Source organism: Leptonychotes weddellii, chromosome 12, assembly GCF_054177405.1.
Source record: "Leptonychotes weddellii isolate Sample4059 chromosome 12, ASM5417740v2, whole genome shotgun sequence".
NCBI classification, from domain to species: Eukaryota; Metazoa; Chordata; class Mammalia; order Carnivora; family Phocidae; genus Leptonychotes; species Leptonychotes weddellii.
This window is the reverse complement of record NC_138380.1, coordinates 76,143,436-76,164,139: the sequence shown is the minus strand read 5'-3', so window position 1 is coordinate 76,164,139 and position 20,704 is coordinate 76,143,436. Positions and strand designations below refer to the sequence as shown.

Below are 20,704 nucleotides of genomic sequence, written 5' to 3'. Positions count from 1 at the left end.
TTGGAGATGCACTACTCTGCATGATGAATCACTATCTGAACCTCTTAAAATCCCACATCCTTCTGCACCCCCTCCCCCCCCGATTAGTTCACTCACATTACTTTCAATGCTAGTACCTTCTCGAAGGCATCATGGAACCGAACCCTATCCTTGTACAGGTAAGAAAACTGAGGCCCTGAAAACTTAAGTAATTCTTGAAAGGTCACCTGTCTTGTTAACGGCTTCATTTCTGAATTTTCCTTTTGGATGGTTCTGCCATCTTCCCCAATACTTAAGATCTTACCTTGGGATGATTTTTGAGACCTCCCTAATTTTTATTCCCTTTACACCATCAGTTACCAAGTCTTAATGATTCTGCTTTCAAGATTCTTGATATTGTCAATGTTCCTGTATTTCATTTTCACTGTTTTCAGCACCTCATTAACCCATCCCTGCATTTTTAGGTTACTGGGATAGCCTCTTTATCTGATTTACCTCCTTATCTAATCCCCCAGTGATTCACAACTCTGGCTACTCATTGCACTGACCTGGGGCACATTAAAAAAAAAAAAAAAAATTACAGCGTACCTGAGCCTGCACTCCCACCCGTGGCACTCTCTCCCTGCCTCCCCCCCACCTGCCGGCCAACAATGGCTGAATTGGTTTGGGGAGAAGCCTCTAGGGGTAATTTTTACATGTCAGTTTCCCAGGTATTTCTAATGGGTAGCCAAGATTGAAAACTCTCTGAAAACAAAACAAAACAAAACAAAACAAAACAAAACAAACTCTTTCTAAAAATGTTCTCTGCCATCCCTAAAATACTTCTTTGGCCATGTCAGTGTGCTGTTCAACAGTCTTCTGTGCCTCCACATTGCCCTTGGTTTTTAGATACTGGCCTCTTCCAACCATTCAAAATTCTTGCACTTCTACTCCCTCTGCTTTTCAGAAGGGATCCTGCCTGTACTCTAGTCATTTGCTTCTTAGCATCAAAATCATCTCCTATAGTCACCTATTTCTGTTTCAGACTGTGGTGCTCTTTGCCTTTCTCTCTGCTCATCCCAAGCCCTCTGGTTCCTCAAGGCTTATCTCACAAGTGGCTTCCTTCAAGGAGTCCTGTCTGCCTATTCTGGTCATTATTTCCCACTCTTGTCTCAAACTCCCTGATCATCTGGGTTTGTACTGTCTTGTATTTGTTCAAAGTGAGTATCTGCAGCTCTTTAATGAGATGGAGAGCTCCTGGAGCGGAGGGAGAGACAATGCCACATTTTTTTCCCTGTAGCCCCCACAGCATCAAACATTATCTGACATGTATCATAAAATAGGTCCATTTGGTTGAACTTGATATAGACCCAGGAGGCTGGACAAAGAGCATAGAGAGTTTTTCCGAGTGGCTCCTTTTTCACAGCAGGATGGTTAGATACATAATCTCATGCAGATAGACCTAACATTAGCTTCTGTTTCACAGTCCCCTGAAGTCTCTAGGAGACTATTATACATGGCACTTGCATAGCAAAGAAACAACTCCGGTGTGTTAAACTACAATTTGTAACGGCAACATAGGTCAGAACTACAGTCTGAGAGAAAACACCTTACAGAAACAATAAAACTTAGATTAACCAGAAACAATTGCCTGGAACATTCAATTAGCCAGTTTTCCTCTACTCCGCTCTTGATGAAAGAGATACAGTATAAGAAAACAAGCAGGCAGGCAGGCAGGAATTTATGAAAACCACAACCACCACAACCACAACAACCAAAATCCTACTTCTGGTTTAGGTTGAGACAATCAGTGGAAATTTGGGACGTCATCCGATGCCCTCTGCAACTATCTACAAAAGCTTACATTGAAATTCGCTGTCAGAATAATAACTTTGTGATACTGCAAGACTTGTAGTCATTCATTCACTTACTTGTTCATTCTGTAAAGCACTGTATTAATAACCCAGGGTGATAACCAGTATTTGAATTCTATAAAGGGGAGGAAGGATGTGGATATTGATAACTCTTATCAATATAAAGGGCTATGGGATTTCATAGGACTTGGAAGTTACTTCTGATTGGTGGACTTGGGGAAGGATTTATGGAGGGGGCAGCCTTTGACCCAGTTCTTAAAGGAGGACATGATTTGGGAAAAGGGTTTCTCAAGCCAAGGGATCAGCATGTGCCCAACCATGAAGGTGGGAATATAGGACAGTTGCAGTGCAGCTGGGGCACAGATATGAAATAGGATATTGTGGGAGATAAGAGGTAAGACTGATTTGGATGGGGCCACATTGGCGATGGCTCTGGGGACTAATTTAAGGTTTTGTGTGTGTGTGTGTGTGTGTAAAAGGTCTTTGAGTGGGGCAGTCCTTAAGAACAATCAATTGCTCTGGAATCAATGAGTTGGGAAGATTGGCCATAGCAGTACAGAAAGCAGGTAAAAGGCTATTTAATCTTGTGGAATGGGCCTGAACAAGGGTGGCATGACAATAGGAATGGAGGAGAGGGCCACTGTGAGAAATGAGAGACATAAAATCACTCCCACTTGGGAACTGGAGATAGATGGATAGAAAGATAGATAGATAGATGAGTGGGGAAGGCAGTTGAGATGGTTTTGAGCTGGATGACAAGGAGGATTGATGGTCCCTTAATTAATAAGTGATTCAAGAAGAGGAGTATTTTCAGGAGGAAAGATCATGAATACAGTTTTGAATATGCAAATGTGGGATATCTGGCTAGAGATGTCTAGCAGGCAGTGGGAAGTCTCAGGGTGGAGCTGTGGAATGGAGCTAGATGTGGCAAAACAGAAATGAGTCATCTGCACAGTAGTGACAGGTGGAACCATGGGGGCGAGTGAGACCCTGAAGGAAAAGTTGGGGAGGGGTGTTACTGGATGGCAAGAGAGTTGAAGGACACCCTGGAGGGGCAGTCAGGGCAGTAGGAGAAAAATCCAGCTAATATACTGATCAGTAGTGTTACCTATTATAGTGAGCCCCAAGAGGATGAAGGATTGAATCAGTCATTGGACTCTGTCACCATGGTGAGACTGGTGATCATTGAGCGGATACTTTCACTGGAGTCTTGAGGATGGAATCCAGATTTCAAAGAGTAAATGTGTCCCCAGAAAGGGAAATTAAGCAGAGCATGCTTGTTTTCAAAATACTTTGTACATCAATCCAGGAATATAACACAATACATTTGAGAATGATTTTAATGAGTGTGATTAAAGAGTATTTTTGTATGAACAATGAGCACCATGTTTTCCTTAAACATTCTCTACATACAGCATTCCCTTAGGGGAGAAATGGTGTCATTCATCTTGGTACCCTGCCTATCCCTGCCCTCTGAAAAAACAAACCAGAAACACCAGGCCTTAACCCCATGACTGGATCTAAGTAGGAGCTGTAATTATCTGCCATCTCACTAGTAGATTCCTAGTGTGGCCCAGAATGTGGGGAACCGTGTGGGGAGTTCCGTGGTGAGGTCCATGGAGAGTAGTGCATGAAGGCCATCTCCCACCCACAACCCTCATGATAGCTACCATTGAATGCTATGCACCTGGCACTGTGCTAAACCAGGCAGCAAAGTGGGTTCTAGTCCCTGACCGTCCTTCTTCCCACTCCTTTCCTAACCCTGCCCCCAGCCCATTTTGGGGCCAAGCAACCACTTTTTGTTACTTCCATCAATGGAATGGTTGGAATATCTCCAGAATCTACTCCCAATGTGCTATTCCCACCCTCACTCCCCCAAGTCTGGTCCTCTCATCATTCGCCTCAACCTTTACAATAACATTTTAACTGCCTCCAGTTTCTTATAAAATCCACATAAACAGTACTGGAGACTATTTCCAAATATGGATATTTTCACCATTACACTCCAACAATTTTTCAGTGACATCTGATTATTTAAAATCCGAATTCCTCTGCGTGGCATACGAGGCCCTTTCTCCTTGTACCCACCTTCGTGTTCTTTCATTTAGTGCCTTGCCTCTCTCAGTTAGCCTATGTGACAGTGGTTCTGAACATCCTCCCTGGCTTTGGTTGAATTGTTTCCTCTGCCTGAAATGGCCTTACCTCTTGCCCGCACTGGTGAAGTCATACTTGTCACTCAAGGCCCAGCTATCATGTCACCTCTTGGGTAGAGTAGAATCTCCTACAACTCTGCTAAGCAGAGTTAGGATTTTGTCTCCTTTGGGTTCTTATCACTCCTTCGCTGATACTTTTCAGATTTGCCCCATCGCCTGGCTTTCTCCCTGTCACTCCTACTTGCTTATGAATGCACATAGGCAGAGACTCTCTTACTAATCTTTATATCCCAGCACTGAGTAAGGTGCCTGATAGATGTTGGTGGGACTGGACAGAAACCACAAAGAGCCCTCTTGTGTTTTTGTTTTTGGCTGGTGACTGGTGAATTGGTTGATTCAGGTCCCCTCACCTCCATGGATTCCAGACTAGTTGAAGTGAATTAAATGGCAAGCATATACCTTTCTTTTGTCAGAAGCACAAATCTATACCTCTTTAAACCACAGTCAATGGACTAGATTTCCCTAATAATTATTCCATGGCTTTATGCCTATTCCAGTAAATTGGAGCTTTTTCCTTTTTGCTCTGATTCAGGCCTCCCCTGATCAATAACATCCTTGAGAGACAGACACTTTAGAGAAATGATACTTTTAAAACTTCTGTTTTTTTTTAGACAGCCTCAAGGAATGACTGCAGTAGTGTGTGTGTATGTGTGTGTGTGTGTGTGTGTGTGTGTATAATACTTATATCAGTATAAAAATGTTTGGTAAGGAGTTGTTTAGCAGTAGGCCAATCAAATAATTCACTTAGTGAGTGAATTATCTTTCATGTTAAATTTAAACCAGTCCTGATGGCAGTCAGCAGGGTCATAACAGTTGGAAAATACGTTTCTGGAAAAATTCAGAGAGCCAGCTTAAAAGACTTTGGTGGAGAGATGCTCAGCCATGGCTGTGACAATGTGAATGGGGTCACATCAAACCCAAATTGAGAAACATGTCAGTCTGACTCCTGTTTCCATGCCTAACCCAGAGTATGGGGAGCAGTTTCTGCTGAAGAGTCAAACTAACATTTTAAAATCCCAGTTCTACCTATTCAATTGTGGCCGAAGCCACCTGCCCATTGCAGGATCTGCCAGTGGAAACGTGGGCCGCTCTAGGGATGTGTTTGGGGGTGAAAAGCTGCTTGAACCATATTTGCAAGGCTATCACCTATATTCTGCTTTATTTATGTGTAGGATATTTTTTTTTCTGTAAGAATTTTCCAAATGTTAGGCTAAAATACAGCCAACTGGAGAGTATTCATTTTGAAATAGTGGTAAATATTGTTCAGATACAAAGTTATGCCTACTTTAAAAAAAAAAAAGTCACAACTGTTTTTTCCTCCTCTTTAAGTCTGGTGTGTCACGGAGCACAGAGAGAGGAAAGTGAGCAGCTCCAGTCCGGAGTGGAGAGCTGCCACAGGCCAGCCGGGGGCAATACCCTGATGCCAGGAGGAGTTCAGAGATCCCAGGGCTCGAATGTTTGGCGACTGTGGCTCTCTTTCTGTCAGGTGCCAAAGGGATGCCCTGGGTTGGAGCTGTCCGAACTTGGGCTGACAGGAAATCAATGTAACTACTTGTACCAAACCTGGGGAGGATTTTTGGAAGTGTGTGGAGCAGAACTTGGCTGGTGCTGCCGCTGCTGGACCCTCCCTATCTTTCCTTCCTGCTGGGGCCATTCTGGGCTGGACCCCTGGAACCTGGTGCATCCCAAGTGTTCATGAACCACAAATCCTATCCTTATCACTTGTGAGGTCTCGGCTAGGTATTTTCCAGAGCTCTAACAGTAATTAGACAAGCTACTATGAAAGAAAAAGCATTATACATCAGTTACAAACAATGCAAAACCAAAGCTCATTAGAGAAAGATAATATTCATGCAGATTTTACAAACCGTGTCTTTAGGGTGGCCCAATAAGTAGAAATATGGGGACCCATGCTTGTCACTTTTCATGCACATGGAGAGACTGGAAGGTACCATTCCTAAAGGAAGGGGAGGAACAGCCTAGGACCAATCATTAGAATTAACAGAACCAGTGACAAAGATATATTATTACGGTTAGAGTCAAGATTGCTTAGTATGTTTAGAGCAGCTGAATACAAATTATCTAGGCAGTAAGAATAAAGACTTTAGGTAGAGCTACCCCTGTCGAGCATGCAGCAAGTGAAATTAGTGAAAGATTGAGCTACATGTGTATTCCAAAAGTAGATTTTTCTCAAAATACTGAGGGCATCCTGAGGCGCTTTTAGGGAGGCACAGGTGTTAAAAAAAATTTGAAATGGTCACATCAGAATTTTTGTAGCATTTTCCCGTAACGATGGGATGTTTTAATGATACGGGTTGTCATTTGAGAATCAGTCACAGTAATCATTTCCACATTTTGAAACATTAAAAGAAGCAAGACATGGCGTGCCCATGTTTATGCCTCTGTTTTCGCTAATAATCTCGTACGTTCTTCTAGTTCCCCTCACCTCCGGCAATTTACTTATTTAGAGTCAAAGTTCACAGTTGATTTGCTGACTGTAACTGTTTTCTGGGAAAAACAGTAAAGCAGGAAGAAGTGTGGCGATGCCCTGCCTGTCCGACTCCGCGGTGTACTCACCTGTCTGAGGGCCGAGGGCCGAGGGCCGTGCTCCGAAAGCAGCCTCTCAGCGGCTGTCCCGCTTTGTGTCTCTCTCAGCTCTTGAGCTACCGTTCTTTATCTACACATAGATGGGTACTAGAAAGTCCGGAGTGCGCAAATCAATAATCTCCAAGAGACAGGCCCCAGGAGATGCAGCAACGACCCCCGACCTGGCCCGCTGCTGTGTTCGCTCAGCTCCACACAGCAGGAGGGATGGGCGGACCAGCGTGAGGTTAATGTGATCAGAACAACTTAATCCACGCAGCTCAGACATTCTGGAGCCTGATGCACTCTTTGCCGGCATATACTGATGTTACTCCCCATCTAAATGCCTAATTTGCTCCACACGTGGTGCTGCCCATGCCTGGCTTCCGGATGCAGAATAGAATACTACACAGAAATTTCCGCCTCTGTCACCTGGCGTGTGTTTCTCGGCATGATGTGTGTCTCGGGGAAGGGAGACAAAGGGTGAGCACGAACACCTGGAGGTTAAATGGAAAGCAGAACCTCTCTGTGGTAAGAAAACTGAAGCTTAACTACAGACGTGAGCCATGGAAATTACATTTCAGGACTTATTAATTGAGTTTGCCATTTAGCCCTGCCAAGATGCAAGTAATTTTGTGCGAAAAGAATCAAGCTGGTTTGGTGTCACCCGAGAAGGCTCTCACCTGGACCTTAAATGTGACCTTTACTGGGCTTGAAAGATACATGTGCTAGGAAACCTCATGGACAGACGTTCAAAGAAAAGAACCCGGAACACGGTCGGAATAAATCGCTGCGGAGGCTGGGGTAGAAGCTGCAGTGAAGTACGAAGAATGGAGAGTTGCACGCTGGCCTACTCAGTGCGCTCGCGTGTGGACGTGTGTATGTGTTCAGCCTAAACCCCCCGGGGGTCCGTTGAGGCCAGAGTCCCTACATGCGAGAGAGTGCATGCCTTTGCACACAGAAAGCAAGTCATTCCGTGAGCCAATGTCTGAGCCGCATGATAGTTAACCGCTCTTTAGTCAGGGCTAAGTGTGCATTTTTCATTCTATTATAAAAACCGAAAACAAACAAACAAAACTGAACCCAAAGAGCACATCGGAAAATGTGTGTGATTCTCAAAGTTTAGAGATTTTGCTATAATTAGAGCACATCATTCAAGTGTGGAGTAAGGCATTCTATAGTTTCATCTTTGGTCCAGATTGAAGGAATTCGGTTAAAAGGAAATATGGGGAGGCCTTTATCAGAACAGGACATTGCAGCAGTCCTATCTTTGAGCAAGGCCGTAGGCAGATTTCTCTAATAACAGAAATCTGGCTTCGTGGACTCACTATTTCTTCCACTAGACTCTTCCACAAAAGGATCTTTTAAAAAAAGAAAGCTTGAAATTTACTTGGAGACTCTACAGTTGCTGGTTATGGAGGTTGCTGGATCTACCCAAGAATTTGTCTTAAGGTACTGGATACCACTTTGAGTACTTGGGGAGCAGGGTTTTGTTGGCAAACTCCTTTAAAGGGATCAAAACCTTTTTTGTATCAGCTCTACTTTGAGGCAAGAGAAAATCAGACAGCGGCGGGGTAATTTTGGCATTTAGCACCCACTTCACAATGGGTGCGATTGACGGGTTGGAAGCTTGAGCCTAAACTGTGCCTCTCCAGGCTGGGTTCCTGGAGGCACTGGGATATTTAGGTTTTCTGAGATGCATGTGGTCAACAACTTCAGTATTTGGGAATTGAGGGAGGTCGGACCTCAAAGGCCAAATTGGTCCTTCTTGGTAGATTTCTTGGTTACTGCGTGTTCTAATACATTTTCTCAGAGGCTAAAATGCCTAACAAGTGAGGACTTGGGGAAGGGGGCCATTTCATATATCCTTAAAGAGAAAATTGCACGTTGGAAATCATGTAAGGGTATCCAAAATGAAAAAAAATATTCGTTAGAGTCCATGGTTCCCAATAAAACAACGTGAAGAAATGAAATTTCATCCAACACTCAAAATAATAAATGAGGTTTCGGCTGAATAGTGGGGAAAGGAATGTCAGAGTTGCGTGTTCTTTTTTTTTTTTTTTTAAGATCTTATTTATTTATTCATGAGAGAGAGAGGCAGAGGGAGAAGCAGGCTCCCTGCTGAGCAGGGAGCCCTACTGGGGGCTTGATCCCAGGATCCCGGGATTCCGGGATCATGACCTGAGCCAAAGGCAGACGCTTAACCATCTGAACCACCCAGGCGCCCAGAGTTGCAGGTTCTTTAAGGAAGCTTCTGCCTCTGCCTCCGAGGAATGGGAACTTACCGGGCGCTTCACAGAGCATTTCCTGCGCGCACCTACATGCTGCAGAGAGCGGTCTTGAGCCTTTTTAGGCAGGAAGAACCCTGTGCTCTGTGTGATGCAGCCCAGAGTTCTGCCTAACAGCCTGTCCTCTTCCCTGGGTCTGACTCAGTAGAGGTGCACAGGAGTGATTTGTGGAACCTCTCATGGAAAAGGAAGATACACTCAACCATGAATGTCAGAAGCTGAAATTAAATTTCAGAATTTATTGTTGAAGGAAGCAAGCTGCCTTTTGCCCTATTAAAAATGCAGGTGAATTAATGCAAAAGGCTATGGAACCACTTAAAGCTCCCATAAACATGGTCTCTGAGGAAGAAACGAAGGCAGTGGAGACTCTCCCCTTTTTTCTTTCTCGGAGGGCACAGCAGCACCCCACATAAGCCTCCGGATGTGAGGTAAGAGTGCTCCAGGCTCCCCGGGGCTGACAGCCACAGGAGGGGGGCAGGGATGGTTGGCAAACTTGCCAGAGGAAGTTTGGGTTTACTAACTTAGAATTTAGAAAAATTCAGACAAGGTCTAAGCAGAAATTTACCTACACTCAGCGAGTCCTTCCCTGAGAAAACGTCCAAAGCGTGGGTGTAAATATTACAAAGGAAATGCTTAACAAACTGAAGAAGCCAAGTGCTTGTCGATGATCCTTAATACTCTAGAAACACTTACTAAATTCCACAAATAATTACTAAAACACACTTAAAGGTTTTCACTAGAGCTGATCCTGGAAGACCTTTTCATCAGTCACCAGTCTGGTGGAATCAGTGGTTGCACCTGGCTCCTTCTTAGACTTCAGCTCACTCAGAGCCGGGACTATAGTTTGCGTTCAGTGCCTGCAGAGAGCCTTCCACATCGTAGGTGCCTAGAAAAATCCTCATTGAGTTAAGGGAATAGTAATGACATGAATTAATGATATCAATTACAAGATTTGTCTCACGTGGAATATAGTTAGTAGGGGTATACTGTCTGCAGTTTATCCTGCAGCATCCGAGGGAAGAAAGCCCTTGCTGAACTAATAACTATAAGCAAGATGATAAGAGTATGCTTGGAGTGTTTGTCACTGTATATTCTTTTTTATGTCAAAGTTTTTATTTTAATCCCCCCGTGCTCAACACGACAAGTGCACTCCTTCACCCCCATCACCTATTTCCCCCATCCCCCGCCTCGCCTCCCCTCTGGTGGCCATCACTTTGTTCTCTATAGTTAAGAGTCTGTTTCTTGGTTTCTCTCTCTCTTTGTCCTTTGCTTGTCTGTGTCTTAAATTCCACTTATGAGTGAAGTCGTATGGTATGTGTCTTTCTCTGACTGACTTATTTCACTTAGCATAATATACTCTAGCTCCATCCATGTCGTTACAAATGGTCAATGCATATTCTTGAAGAAGAATAAACAAATAAACATTGCCTATTGCCATATAAATAGAGACCAGTACTGCTTAATTTGGTGCTCTGATATGATCATTGTAAGTCACGTGTATTCCTGATTAAAGGCAGTCTTTAACTAAACAGCTATTTGGCCCATTCATTTCTTTAGCTCTAGTTCCTGACTCATGTCTTTCCTCTACGTACTTAATGCAGTTTTATTATACTTCTAAAATGAAAACAATTCCATTTACCAAAGACCTGTGATCAAATCAAAACCCATTAAAGACACAATTAACTTTGAAAATGGAAGGATAGGCAGAAGTCACATTCACAAATTGGCTCTTTCTTTCCCTGAGTGTGGGCATTCGGTGTTCCTTGTCGCCGGGCCACCTATACTAAGAAAACTCCGCTTCATCCTTGTAACCCTGCGTGGCCTTCTAAGACCGCTGAATCTCCATTTGCTAGTGGACTCTCTTCACCACTGTAGTCATAAAGACCGGTTCTGTTGCCTTTTAAGGGAATAAACAGGCTAGACCACTAAGACTAGAAAGTGTATTTCCGTTTTGCCCTATTTTTATCAGATCTGAACAGCAAATATTACCCAGGGAAAGGCCCGAGTTGGTCTGAACTGCTTGATTGTGATTTCATCCCACGGCACCTCGGTTTCCCCTGGCCCTGGCCCTGTGGCTCAGTGTCTAAATCAAGTGAGTGCTCACCTCGATTCCTTGAATGCTAACGAAGGACTCCTGTATTTCAAGGCAGGGGCTCATTTGTGTAATTTATTCCTGTGCAGCATCAGAACCATGATGCATGCTTTCTTCTTTCTTAACCTTTTTTAGATTTAATTCAAACAGCAACAACCAGTGTTAAGGAGGGCACTCCTTTTGATGCATCATCTTTGGATTTGTTTCTCAGTATGGTGGAGTGAAATTTCCTTATTCCTGCCAGGTGTTGAGAGGCGCGTCAGAGGAGGGGGAAGTCACGCTTCCCGTGGAGTTTATAATCAACTAATTCTCATCTTGAAGACTAGAGTAGAGTTGAAGTATCCATCTCCTTCAAGGACTTAGCAATAAAAGCAACTTCTTCAAAGCCGTTTATCACTTGCTGACTCCCCCTGCAGCTGCTCGACAGCCCGTGTGCAGCCCCTACTTATGTGGTTACATTTGCGGAGTTACGCCTCTGACTTGGCTGGGCTGTCGTCTGACGATTAGTCTTGCGGTAATTATGGATGCCATATTTGCGGCATATTTATTCCTTTCCTCATCACTTGGATTCACACTGATTTTGTTTAGTCAACAATCTGACAGATAACCCTTGGTATTTTTTTTCTTTCAATTGTACCTGGGCTTATCGCTCTGTCACAGAGCACCTTAGGAACTCAGAGCAAGAGTTTTGTATTTCTCTTGACTGAGGTCCGCTTTTCGTCGACGTGGCCAAATGTCCAGATAAGGGTCTTGCTTCAAAGCTGTTGTGAATTCTGAATTCTGCAGGTAGCAGAGGGAGGGCTGGTGGATATCACTTAAAACCCTGCCACAGCCTGTTTGTTGTCAATCTCCTCAGAGTTCACTCTCCCAGCCTGGGTTAAGTCTGCATGGCTCCCTAGCAGGTTCTGTCTCCTATAGATTCTGATAACCCCCTTTAATCATCTTTTAAGGATGGATTTTTGCTACATGTCAGGTATTAAAAGACAAACAAAGGAAACAGACACAGGATTAAACTCATAGTTGATAGAAAATTCGGTGTTCCTGTGATGAGGGTACATTTGGACAAAGTGGATTATATTCTTGGTTATATCTTCTTTCTTTTGTTGTTCTTGCTTCTGTTATTTGGTTTTGTTATGGAGCCCCCCCTTGCCAACGTCATTAAAATACACTCTTTTATCATGGACAAAAGATTCAGCTTCATGATATAGTCTGTTTAACTGGTGCTAGAGGAATTATGATGTTCCTTCGCTGTAGGCGCTCCTTTTACACTGGGGTCATTTGTAAACTCCATTACTGTGGCTGGTTCTTTGGCTTGCTCCTGGGACAGGAAAAAGTTGGCATGGCAGCCTTGAGACAGCTATCGTTAGAAAGATCTGCTTGCAAGGTTGGCAGTTGGCTGGCCTCTGGGACTGTGACAGGTAAATTGTCTCCTACACTAATATAAACCCTTCCCTAAAGGATAAGGGTGTCTTCTGTACAACTGTGCAGACAACACGGTTTATGCTGACCACCTGCTTTTCTTCTAGGAGTCTAGAATTTTGGTATGTGCTAGACGAAGGGTGCCTACATGAGTAGCACAGTATAAACCCTGGGTGCCAGGCTCTAATGAACTTCCCTGGGCAACAGTATCACACATTTATTGCTGCATTTTTGTTGCTGGGGGGAAGAGTGCTCTCTGGGTGACCCCCCATGAGAGAGAGAGAGAGAGAATAAGGAATCTTGCACCTGGATTCCTCTAGACTTTGCCTGTTTTTTCCCCTTTTGATCGCACTGTTCTGATTAAGATATCCTTACTATATCACTCTAATAAATCTTAGCTGTGAGTACAACTATATTCTGTGCCCCGGGAGTCTTTCTAGCAGATCTCTGAATGTGGGGTGGTCTCGGGGACCCCATTAGTTGCTATGAGATTCCAGAAATATCACTTGATGGCATTATCCTCAAAGATGCTGGTCTAGGGGCGCCTGGGTGGCTCAGTTGGTTAAGCGACTGCCTTCGGCTCAGGTCATGATCCTGGAGTCCCGGGATCGAGTCCCGCATCGGGCTCCCTGCTCGGCAGGGAGTCTGCTTCTCCCTCTGGCCCTCCTCCCTCTCATGCTCTCTGTCTCTCATTCTCTCTGTCTCAAATAAATAAATAAAATCTTAAAAAAAAAAAAACAAAAAGATTCTGGTCTAATCCCTAACCTTCTTGGTTGCTCATGCAAAACCAGGCATCTTTCAGCTTAGGTGGTAATGTTTACTTAGTTTGTGATTACTCTTTTACTTCCCTAAAGGAGATTGCTCTGCTCTATTAAATTGGATATTTTGTGACATACTCTCTGAAGTTAATTTACAGTCAAAATCTGTGTCAATCTAACATCATTGGTAGCTGACAAACTCTAACCATTGGCAAGTGCGATTTAACGTTACATTGTAAAAGAACAGATTTAGAAGAAACTCTGTAATACTGCTGGAGTTAACCGTATTGACAATTGGGCCCTCAAAACTGTGTCCAGATATTTAACAAACTCTCTGTCACTTTTAGAATTCAGTCTTAACCAGGTATTTTCTGGCAACGTTGAGAATTAAAGGGATCATGCTGACATGATCTTGAATTTTGGTCTTGTTCAAAAACACGTTTTTATTTTTTCTTAAAGATGCTTTAAGGTAGCATCATATGTAGGCATCACAGTTTGAGTGATGCTGCCAGTTGGTCAGTAGTAATGCTTTTAACTGCTTTTAACAGTAACATTTCAACTGCTCACTGTAGACAAGGTGCTGAAAATATGCACCAAACAGTGATTCCATAACAGAATAGACAGCTCTGGGTAGCCATGTGGTTCAGATTAACTTTTTAAAGATTAACTTGTTAGGACATAAGAATAATTTTAACTCTATGGACATTCCTTGGCTCAGATGACAGGTCTTGCTGTGGTATGAAGCATACCTTTAAAATAAGGTATTTTTTAGAAGTGACAAACTCTCACAGGTCAGTTTCATCTTCCTGGATTGCTTATTTCTCTGGGGTGCAAAAAGTTACTCTATTCCAAGAGTAAGATTCTTTACAAAGGGATAAGTGCTGGTGCCATTTAATAGGATCAGGCCTGTGCTTGTTGCTAATATTAATATTTTATTAGATCCAAGCATGAAGGATGGGAAGCTGGGTTGAAATCTTTCCTGGGGCATAGAGCCAAGCCTACAGAAACTTCTCAATGCTTTCCTTAGTTGAGTACTCGCCAGTCCTTTTGGGGTTTCAAGACCTTGAAAACAAAGTTTCTGAGGGCATTTGGATTCAGATATTTCAAATGAACTCAGAACTATCCTGCCCTGCTAACTAAGGAAGTGTTCAGTCAATTATTAGGTAGTTTAGGAAAGTTGCCCATAATTAAGGTAAGCATAATTGGAGGGGGAAAACTGTTATTTATAATATGTGTGTGTGTGTGTGTGTGTGTGTGTGGTGTGTGGGGGTAGGGGATGGAGAGATGAAAGTGAGAGTCTAGATCAACAATTTGAGCTTATTATTCAGGACCACAGTTAGGCCCCATTGTCCTAATATGGACAGGTGTTATCAGCACTGTTCTTCACTGCTCTCTGTCTTTCTGACATTCCTTAAGATTAATTACAGCCCAGCTCAGGGGCTGATGCATCTCATGCAATGACCACCCAGAAGTTTCTTAGTCAAGCTGTCAGTGGTGCCTCAGTGGGCTCCTGAGAAATAATACTATTAAAGACTTCTGAAGGCAGATCTAATGCACTTCCATGCCTTCCTGAAAAGCACAGAGATATACAGCATACGAGTGAATTTTTGGACTATCCCTAAGTACCAAGAAAATGCAACCACTGCGTAAACTGAAGTTTACATTCTGATCTACCCACCTGAAGATTTGTTCTTGCTTTTCTCCTGGTCCCAGTCACACACCATACAGGGCAGTGTGAACATGAGTGATTTTAGGAAATAACTGATAAATTACTGTGAACTCAAATGAACAGAGGACTATTAGTCAAATTGCAAAAGTTCTAATGTATAAGTGGTGGCTGGATCTCCCTGCACACTCAGAGATGCCCTGAAAGGTCCTCTATTTGCTATTTTAAACATCACTTAACCAAGGGAACAAAAGAAAGAGCTCACACACATGTAAATCTTGTGCTTCAATGTACATACGCATATATATATATATATCTATCTATTGATAACTAAATATATTTAGGTAGAATTGGAGAACTGTATAGTTTTACAAATAAGCAGAGGCATTTACAGTACACAGAAGAAACAGATAAAAGGTGAATCAAAATGTGAAACGTACCATACTCCGGGACCTGCCCCGTCCCACGTTTCAGCAGGAGACGGACCCTTCTTCCTCCCGACTTGATGAGTTCTATTGCTCTGGCGTGTGTCATGTCCCTTGTGCTCTCCCCATTGATTTCGATGATTTGATCTCCTACCTGTTAATTAAGGAAACATGAACTCAGCCAAAGTTGGTTCTACTCACACTGCATTTCCAACAGATTAGAAAAGCATCCTTTAGAGGACCAGTTTCCAGAGAGCATCTGAACAATTTGGTTGCGGTCTGCTCCTTCTTAGAAGTGGCTACTTCCTGGTGGCATCCTGAATCTGACCACCAGACTTGATTTACCTTTACAGGAATTCAAACATCGGACCATAACGTTGGGGTGCTATGTTATTTTTAGTCAGTGTGGCAGAGGATTTAGTCAAACTTTTAGCATTTTTTTAGAATTAGGGAATATGTTTGATACCACAATTCCAAATAAACCTGGTACCTTCGCTTTGAAACAAGAAGTAAATATTTTAAGGCCTTTTCATTGAATACAGTCCCAGCGTTGGGCTTAGTGCAGCATTTAATTCAGTATGCTGGATGGGATGATTGGCTTTTGGGCTTCTCTGAGAATTTTTATCATGCATCATTTAAATTTCCCTGAGTGCTATTGTGATATCGCCTTCTTTGTAAACATGGCTGGTTGATATTCAAGTTTGATGATGAGTTTTCTATCACAGTCCTTTGAATTAAAAATGAGATCCTCCATTCTCCACACATGACTAATGCCTTTGTTAAATCTTTGCCATGCTCACACCTGATTGCCAGAACTGTTTGGTTAAATACCAATCCCTCTTGAATTGTCAGAAATGCCTGGGCTCCACAAGCGATTCCCATTTAGCCTTTGCGAATAGATATCCGGAATAAAAGAGGTTCAACCATGAACACATCATGTAACTCCCACAGTACCATTACTGTCAGGAAACTTTGAATTAAAATATGTTTCATTTCAGTGCAAGTCACTTAAGATAAATTAGCCAGGAAAAGCACAATGAGTTGCTTTGCAAAAATGCTATTTTAGTTGGGTCCCTTAAAGCAGATCTCAGCCTAAACTCTATAACGCAGACAGAATTGCAAATAAACTATCGCAGAGCATTATTAAGATGGGTGTGGGGCAAGAACAGGAATAAAAAGCGGCCAACACAATGGCGAGATGGCACTAAAATAAGACCACTCCCCACGCTCAAAATGGGGGAAAGAACAAACACGTTTGTTTTAGCAGGGGAGCAACATCTTTATTCATTCATTCATTCATTCTTATTTTCTTTTAAAGATTTATTTATTTATTTGAGAGGGAGAGAGAATGAGCAAGGGAGGGGCAGAGGGGGAGGAGGGAGAGAATCCCAAGCAGACTCTGCACTGAGAGCGGAGCCTGATGCGGGGCTCCGTCCCCAACCCGTGAGATCATGACCTAAGCTGAAACTCAGAGCTGGACGCTCAACCGACTGAGCCACCCAGGCGCCCCTGTCTCTTTATTTAAAGAGGACTCGCTAGGGATAAGGACTTCAGTGTAATGAAGGCGAAGGCTTTCCCCTCCCCTTTGTGTACAGTGATCTTTGAAAGTATGGATTTTGGGCAGTGGAAGAAGTTTGCCTCACTGGTATGACTTCCACATTTCACACAAGAATCATGAACAACAGGACTAAATTGATTTGTTTTAGAGGCAATGTTTGCAACATTTTTCTTCAGTTCTCTTTAATGGTCTCCTTTCCCATAAGGCAATGGGCACAGCCTGAAGTCGAGCAGCTTACTGGAGGCCACTGTATCCAAGCTAGTGGCAGAGATGGGACCAATTAATGCTTTCCCAGCAGTTCCCACCCATGACTGAAATCTCACGGCATGGTATTAAGTCACAGAAGTAAAACAAAAGTTCCAATTAAGTTATATTAGAGTTTTCATTTTTAGCTAGACTCTCTTCTGAGCTTCATACTCATATATCCACATGATTACTACACATCTTCACCTAGAGGTCCAATGGACAACAACTCAACGCCAGCAGACTGGGCTTACCATCTCTCCCAAAGCCATTTTTCCTCTTAATGCCTAATTCTGATTTACGGTACCACCACTCACTCAAGCCAGAAACCTAAGGGTCATGCTGAGGGTCATTTCCTGAATGTCTCTACATCTGTCTCTGCCCTCATTTGTATCCCATTGCTAACTAGTGCAATTCAGGCCTTTATTGGGTTTCCCAGTATTCTCCTGTCACCCTCCCATCAATATCTTTCTTTTCTTTGTCACTAGAGTCATTCTTCTAAGAGAAATCTCCCCAAACGCTTCATGCCCTATTGAAGCATCCAGGGTTTTCCATATGCTCCTGTTCTCTTTGCCTTCTCTTCCCTATATGCCTGATGATCTCCTGATCTTCCTCAAGGCCAGCCCAAGCATCTTCTTCTCTGGGATTCCTTCCTAGACCCCGTCTTCTTCTCAAGCAGACATTTCCAGTCTCTGTATTCATTTGTCATTGCACCCCACTCTGGTATTTACCACACTTTGCTACAGTTACACTTTTCTGTCTTTCCTCCTAGACTTGGAGCTTCTTCATTCATCAAATGATTTCTGAGCACCTATCATGTACTAGAGTGTCTACTAGGGAGATAAGATAAAGATAGAGATAAGTGGTACAGTTTCTATCTACAACAAATTCTCAGTCTAAATGGAGATAAAGTGGGTAAATAAAATTATTATTCAATATATCTTTGCTATGACTGGACATTAACAAAGTGCTAAGGGAATAGAAAGGAGGGTCATCTCAGCAATTGCACTACTGGGTATTTACCCCAAAGATACAAATGTGGGGATCCAAAGGGGCACGTGCACCCCAATGTTTACAGCAGCAATGTCTACAATAGCCAAACTATGCAAAGAGCCAAGATGTCCATCGACAGATGAATGGATAAAGAAGATATATATACACACACACACACAATGTATATATATACATATGTATATATGTATATATATGCAGCCAGCAAAAAAAAGAAATCTTGCCATCTGCAGCAATGTGGATGGAACTAGAGGGTATTATGCTAAGCGAAATAAGTCAGTCAGAGAAAGACAATTATCATATGATATCACTAATATGAGGAATTTGAGAAACAAGATAGAGGATCACAGGGGAAGGGAAGGGAAAAAGGAAACAAGATGAAACCAGAGAAGGAGACAAACCATAAGAGACTCTTAATCTCAGGAAACAAACTGAGGGTTGCTGGAGTGGAGGGGGGTGGGAGGGATAGAGTGGCTGGGTGATGGACATTGGGGAGGGTATGTACTATGGTGTGAATTGTGTAAGACTGATGAATCACAGAATTTTACCCCTGAAAAAATTAATACATTATATGTTAATTAAAAAAAAGAAAGGAGGGTCATCTAAATCAGAATGGGTGAGCTGGTAGTCAGGGGGGAGCTTTCTGGAGGTGGTGACATCTCAACTGAGTTTTGAAGTATCGGTAAGAATTCCCCGGGTGAAGGAGGAAGAAAAGCATTCTAGGCAGAGAGAGCAGTATGTGCAAAGACCCTGAGACTTGAGACCATGGTATATTTCAGGAACTGTCAGTTTATTCTGCTACTCAGGAGTTGAAGCTTTATTTATTTTTATTTTTTTAAAAAAGATTTTATTTATTTATTTGTTTGAGTGGGGGGAGGAGCAGAGGCAGAGGGAGAGAATCTCAAACAGATTCCACGCTAAGCACGGAGCCTGATGCGGGGTTTGATCTCACGACCCTGAGCTGAAACCAAGAGTTGGACGCTCAACTGAATGAGTCACCTTGGTGACCCCAGGCTTTATTTTAAAGGCAACAGTAAGACACTGAAAATTTTATTCAGCAACCTGACCAGGGAAGCAAAGAGATGTTTAGAAATCTCTCTGAGGCATTATGGAGAGTGGACTGGAAAGGAAGTGGGAGACTGAAGAAGGGAGCTGAAGTCGTGAGGTTATCACGTTGTCTGTCCAAGTGAGAAACTGAGAGGCTGCGGGGAAGGAGATGGTGGGGCAAATGAGGGCAGGGACTGCGTTCCTTTTAATTTCATTTATCTATCTATCTATCATCTATCTATCTATCTATCATCTATCATCTATCTATCATCTATCTATCTGTCTATCTATCTACCTATCATCTATCTATCTATCTATCATCTATCTACCTATCATCTATCTATCTATCTATCTATCTATCTATCTATCTATCTATCTATCTAAGAGAGAGAGAGAGAGAGGGAGAGCTAGCAGGGAGGGGCAGAGGGAGAAGGAGAGAGAGAATCCCAAGCAGACTCTCTGCCGGGCATGGAGCCCAACAGGGGGCTCGATCCCACGACCCTGAGATCCTGACCTGAGCTGAAACCAAGAGTCAGACTGTCAGCCGACTGAGCCACCCAGGCAGCCCATGGGACTGAGGGGTTCTTTTTAATGATGTATCTTGTATGGCATGCCCGGTACATATTTGTGAACGAATGAAGCATTTACACATGGCTTATCTTGAGACTCATGGGAGAAGGGGTTATAATAGCACTCTTGACCCCAAATCAACCCTTGACAGCCACCATTGCCTGAGGACACTTAGGTCTTGAGACTGACTCTAAAATAGTCATGTAGAGGGCAAAGGAATCTCGTGGTGTCACAGAAGTGGTCACATGTCATCTGCATTCTGGTCACACACTTGGGTATAGCAAGACTTAGAAAATTTGATGTATCATTCTCTTGTGCATTTCTTATGTTCCCTTTCCCCTACTAACAGCTCATGTGAACTGAGGGAAGAAACATTAACAGGGGAGAGAGAGGTGGAGGGTTGGAAGGCTGCAGAGCTGGTTGAGAAGCATAGGAGTTCAAGGGCTGCATGTGGGCCACAATGACATCTCCTGGGCAGGAGTTTCAGGGATGGGGCTCTGGGAAGGGTCGGGCTATTATTTTTATTGAGCACCCAGGAGCATGGCCTGACCTCTTGGTGTGGCAGATTTCCACTTTTAGCTTTCGATATAGGGTCTCCTCAGAGGGAGAAGAGAACACCTCTGATGCTGATTGGAGCGAGGATCCTTAGCCTTCATCTAAGACTTCCAGTCCCTTCCAAAGTCCCCTCCCCATGACAGGATACTGGAGGATACTGCCTCATTGGAAGCAATGGAAGTTTGGGAATAGTCCAAGATCTTACCAAATTCAGAAAAATAAAAATTGGTGTGTGTGGGAGGATGCTGGTCAGGTAATAAGATGGAAAGGCTGTCCCTGTCACAGACTCTGAATTTTACAAAGTGTGCTGAGCAGCTTATAAAAGTGGGCGAACTCATTCGGACCTAGTGTCATTGGTAACAAAACTCAGTGCGAGGCCCAGACTCAAGACCTCCGTTCCTTTTTGTGAAATGATAGAAATTGTACAAAAGGCTTAATTTTTAT

The 20,704-nt window shown here is 43.1% G+C and overlaps 1 protein-coding gene across 1 annotated transcript in view; it reads right to left on the bottom strand.

Annotated features, from left to right (window-relative positions):
• Positions 1–20,704, bottom strand: part of MAGI2 (membrane associated guanylate kinase, WW and PDZ domain containing 2) — a 650,039-nt gene that overhangs the window by 41,664 nt on the left and 587,671 nt on the right. Inside the window, exons 22-23 of the mRNA XM_081799668.1 lie at positions 15,292–15,430; positions 5,914–6,002 (exon numbers count right to left, since the gene is read on the bottom strand). Of these exons, the coding sequence (XP_081655794.1) occupies positions 5,914–6,002; positions 15,292–15,430 (228 nt within the window). The remainder of the gene's footprint in view (positions 1–5,913; positions 6,003–15,291; positions 15,431–20,704) is intronic.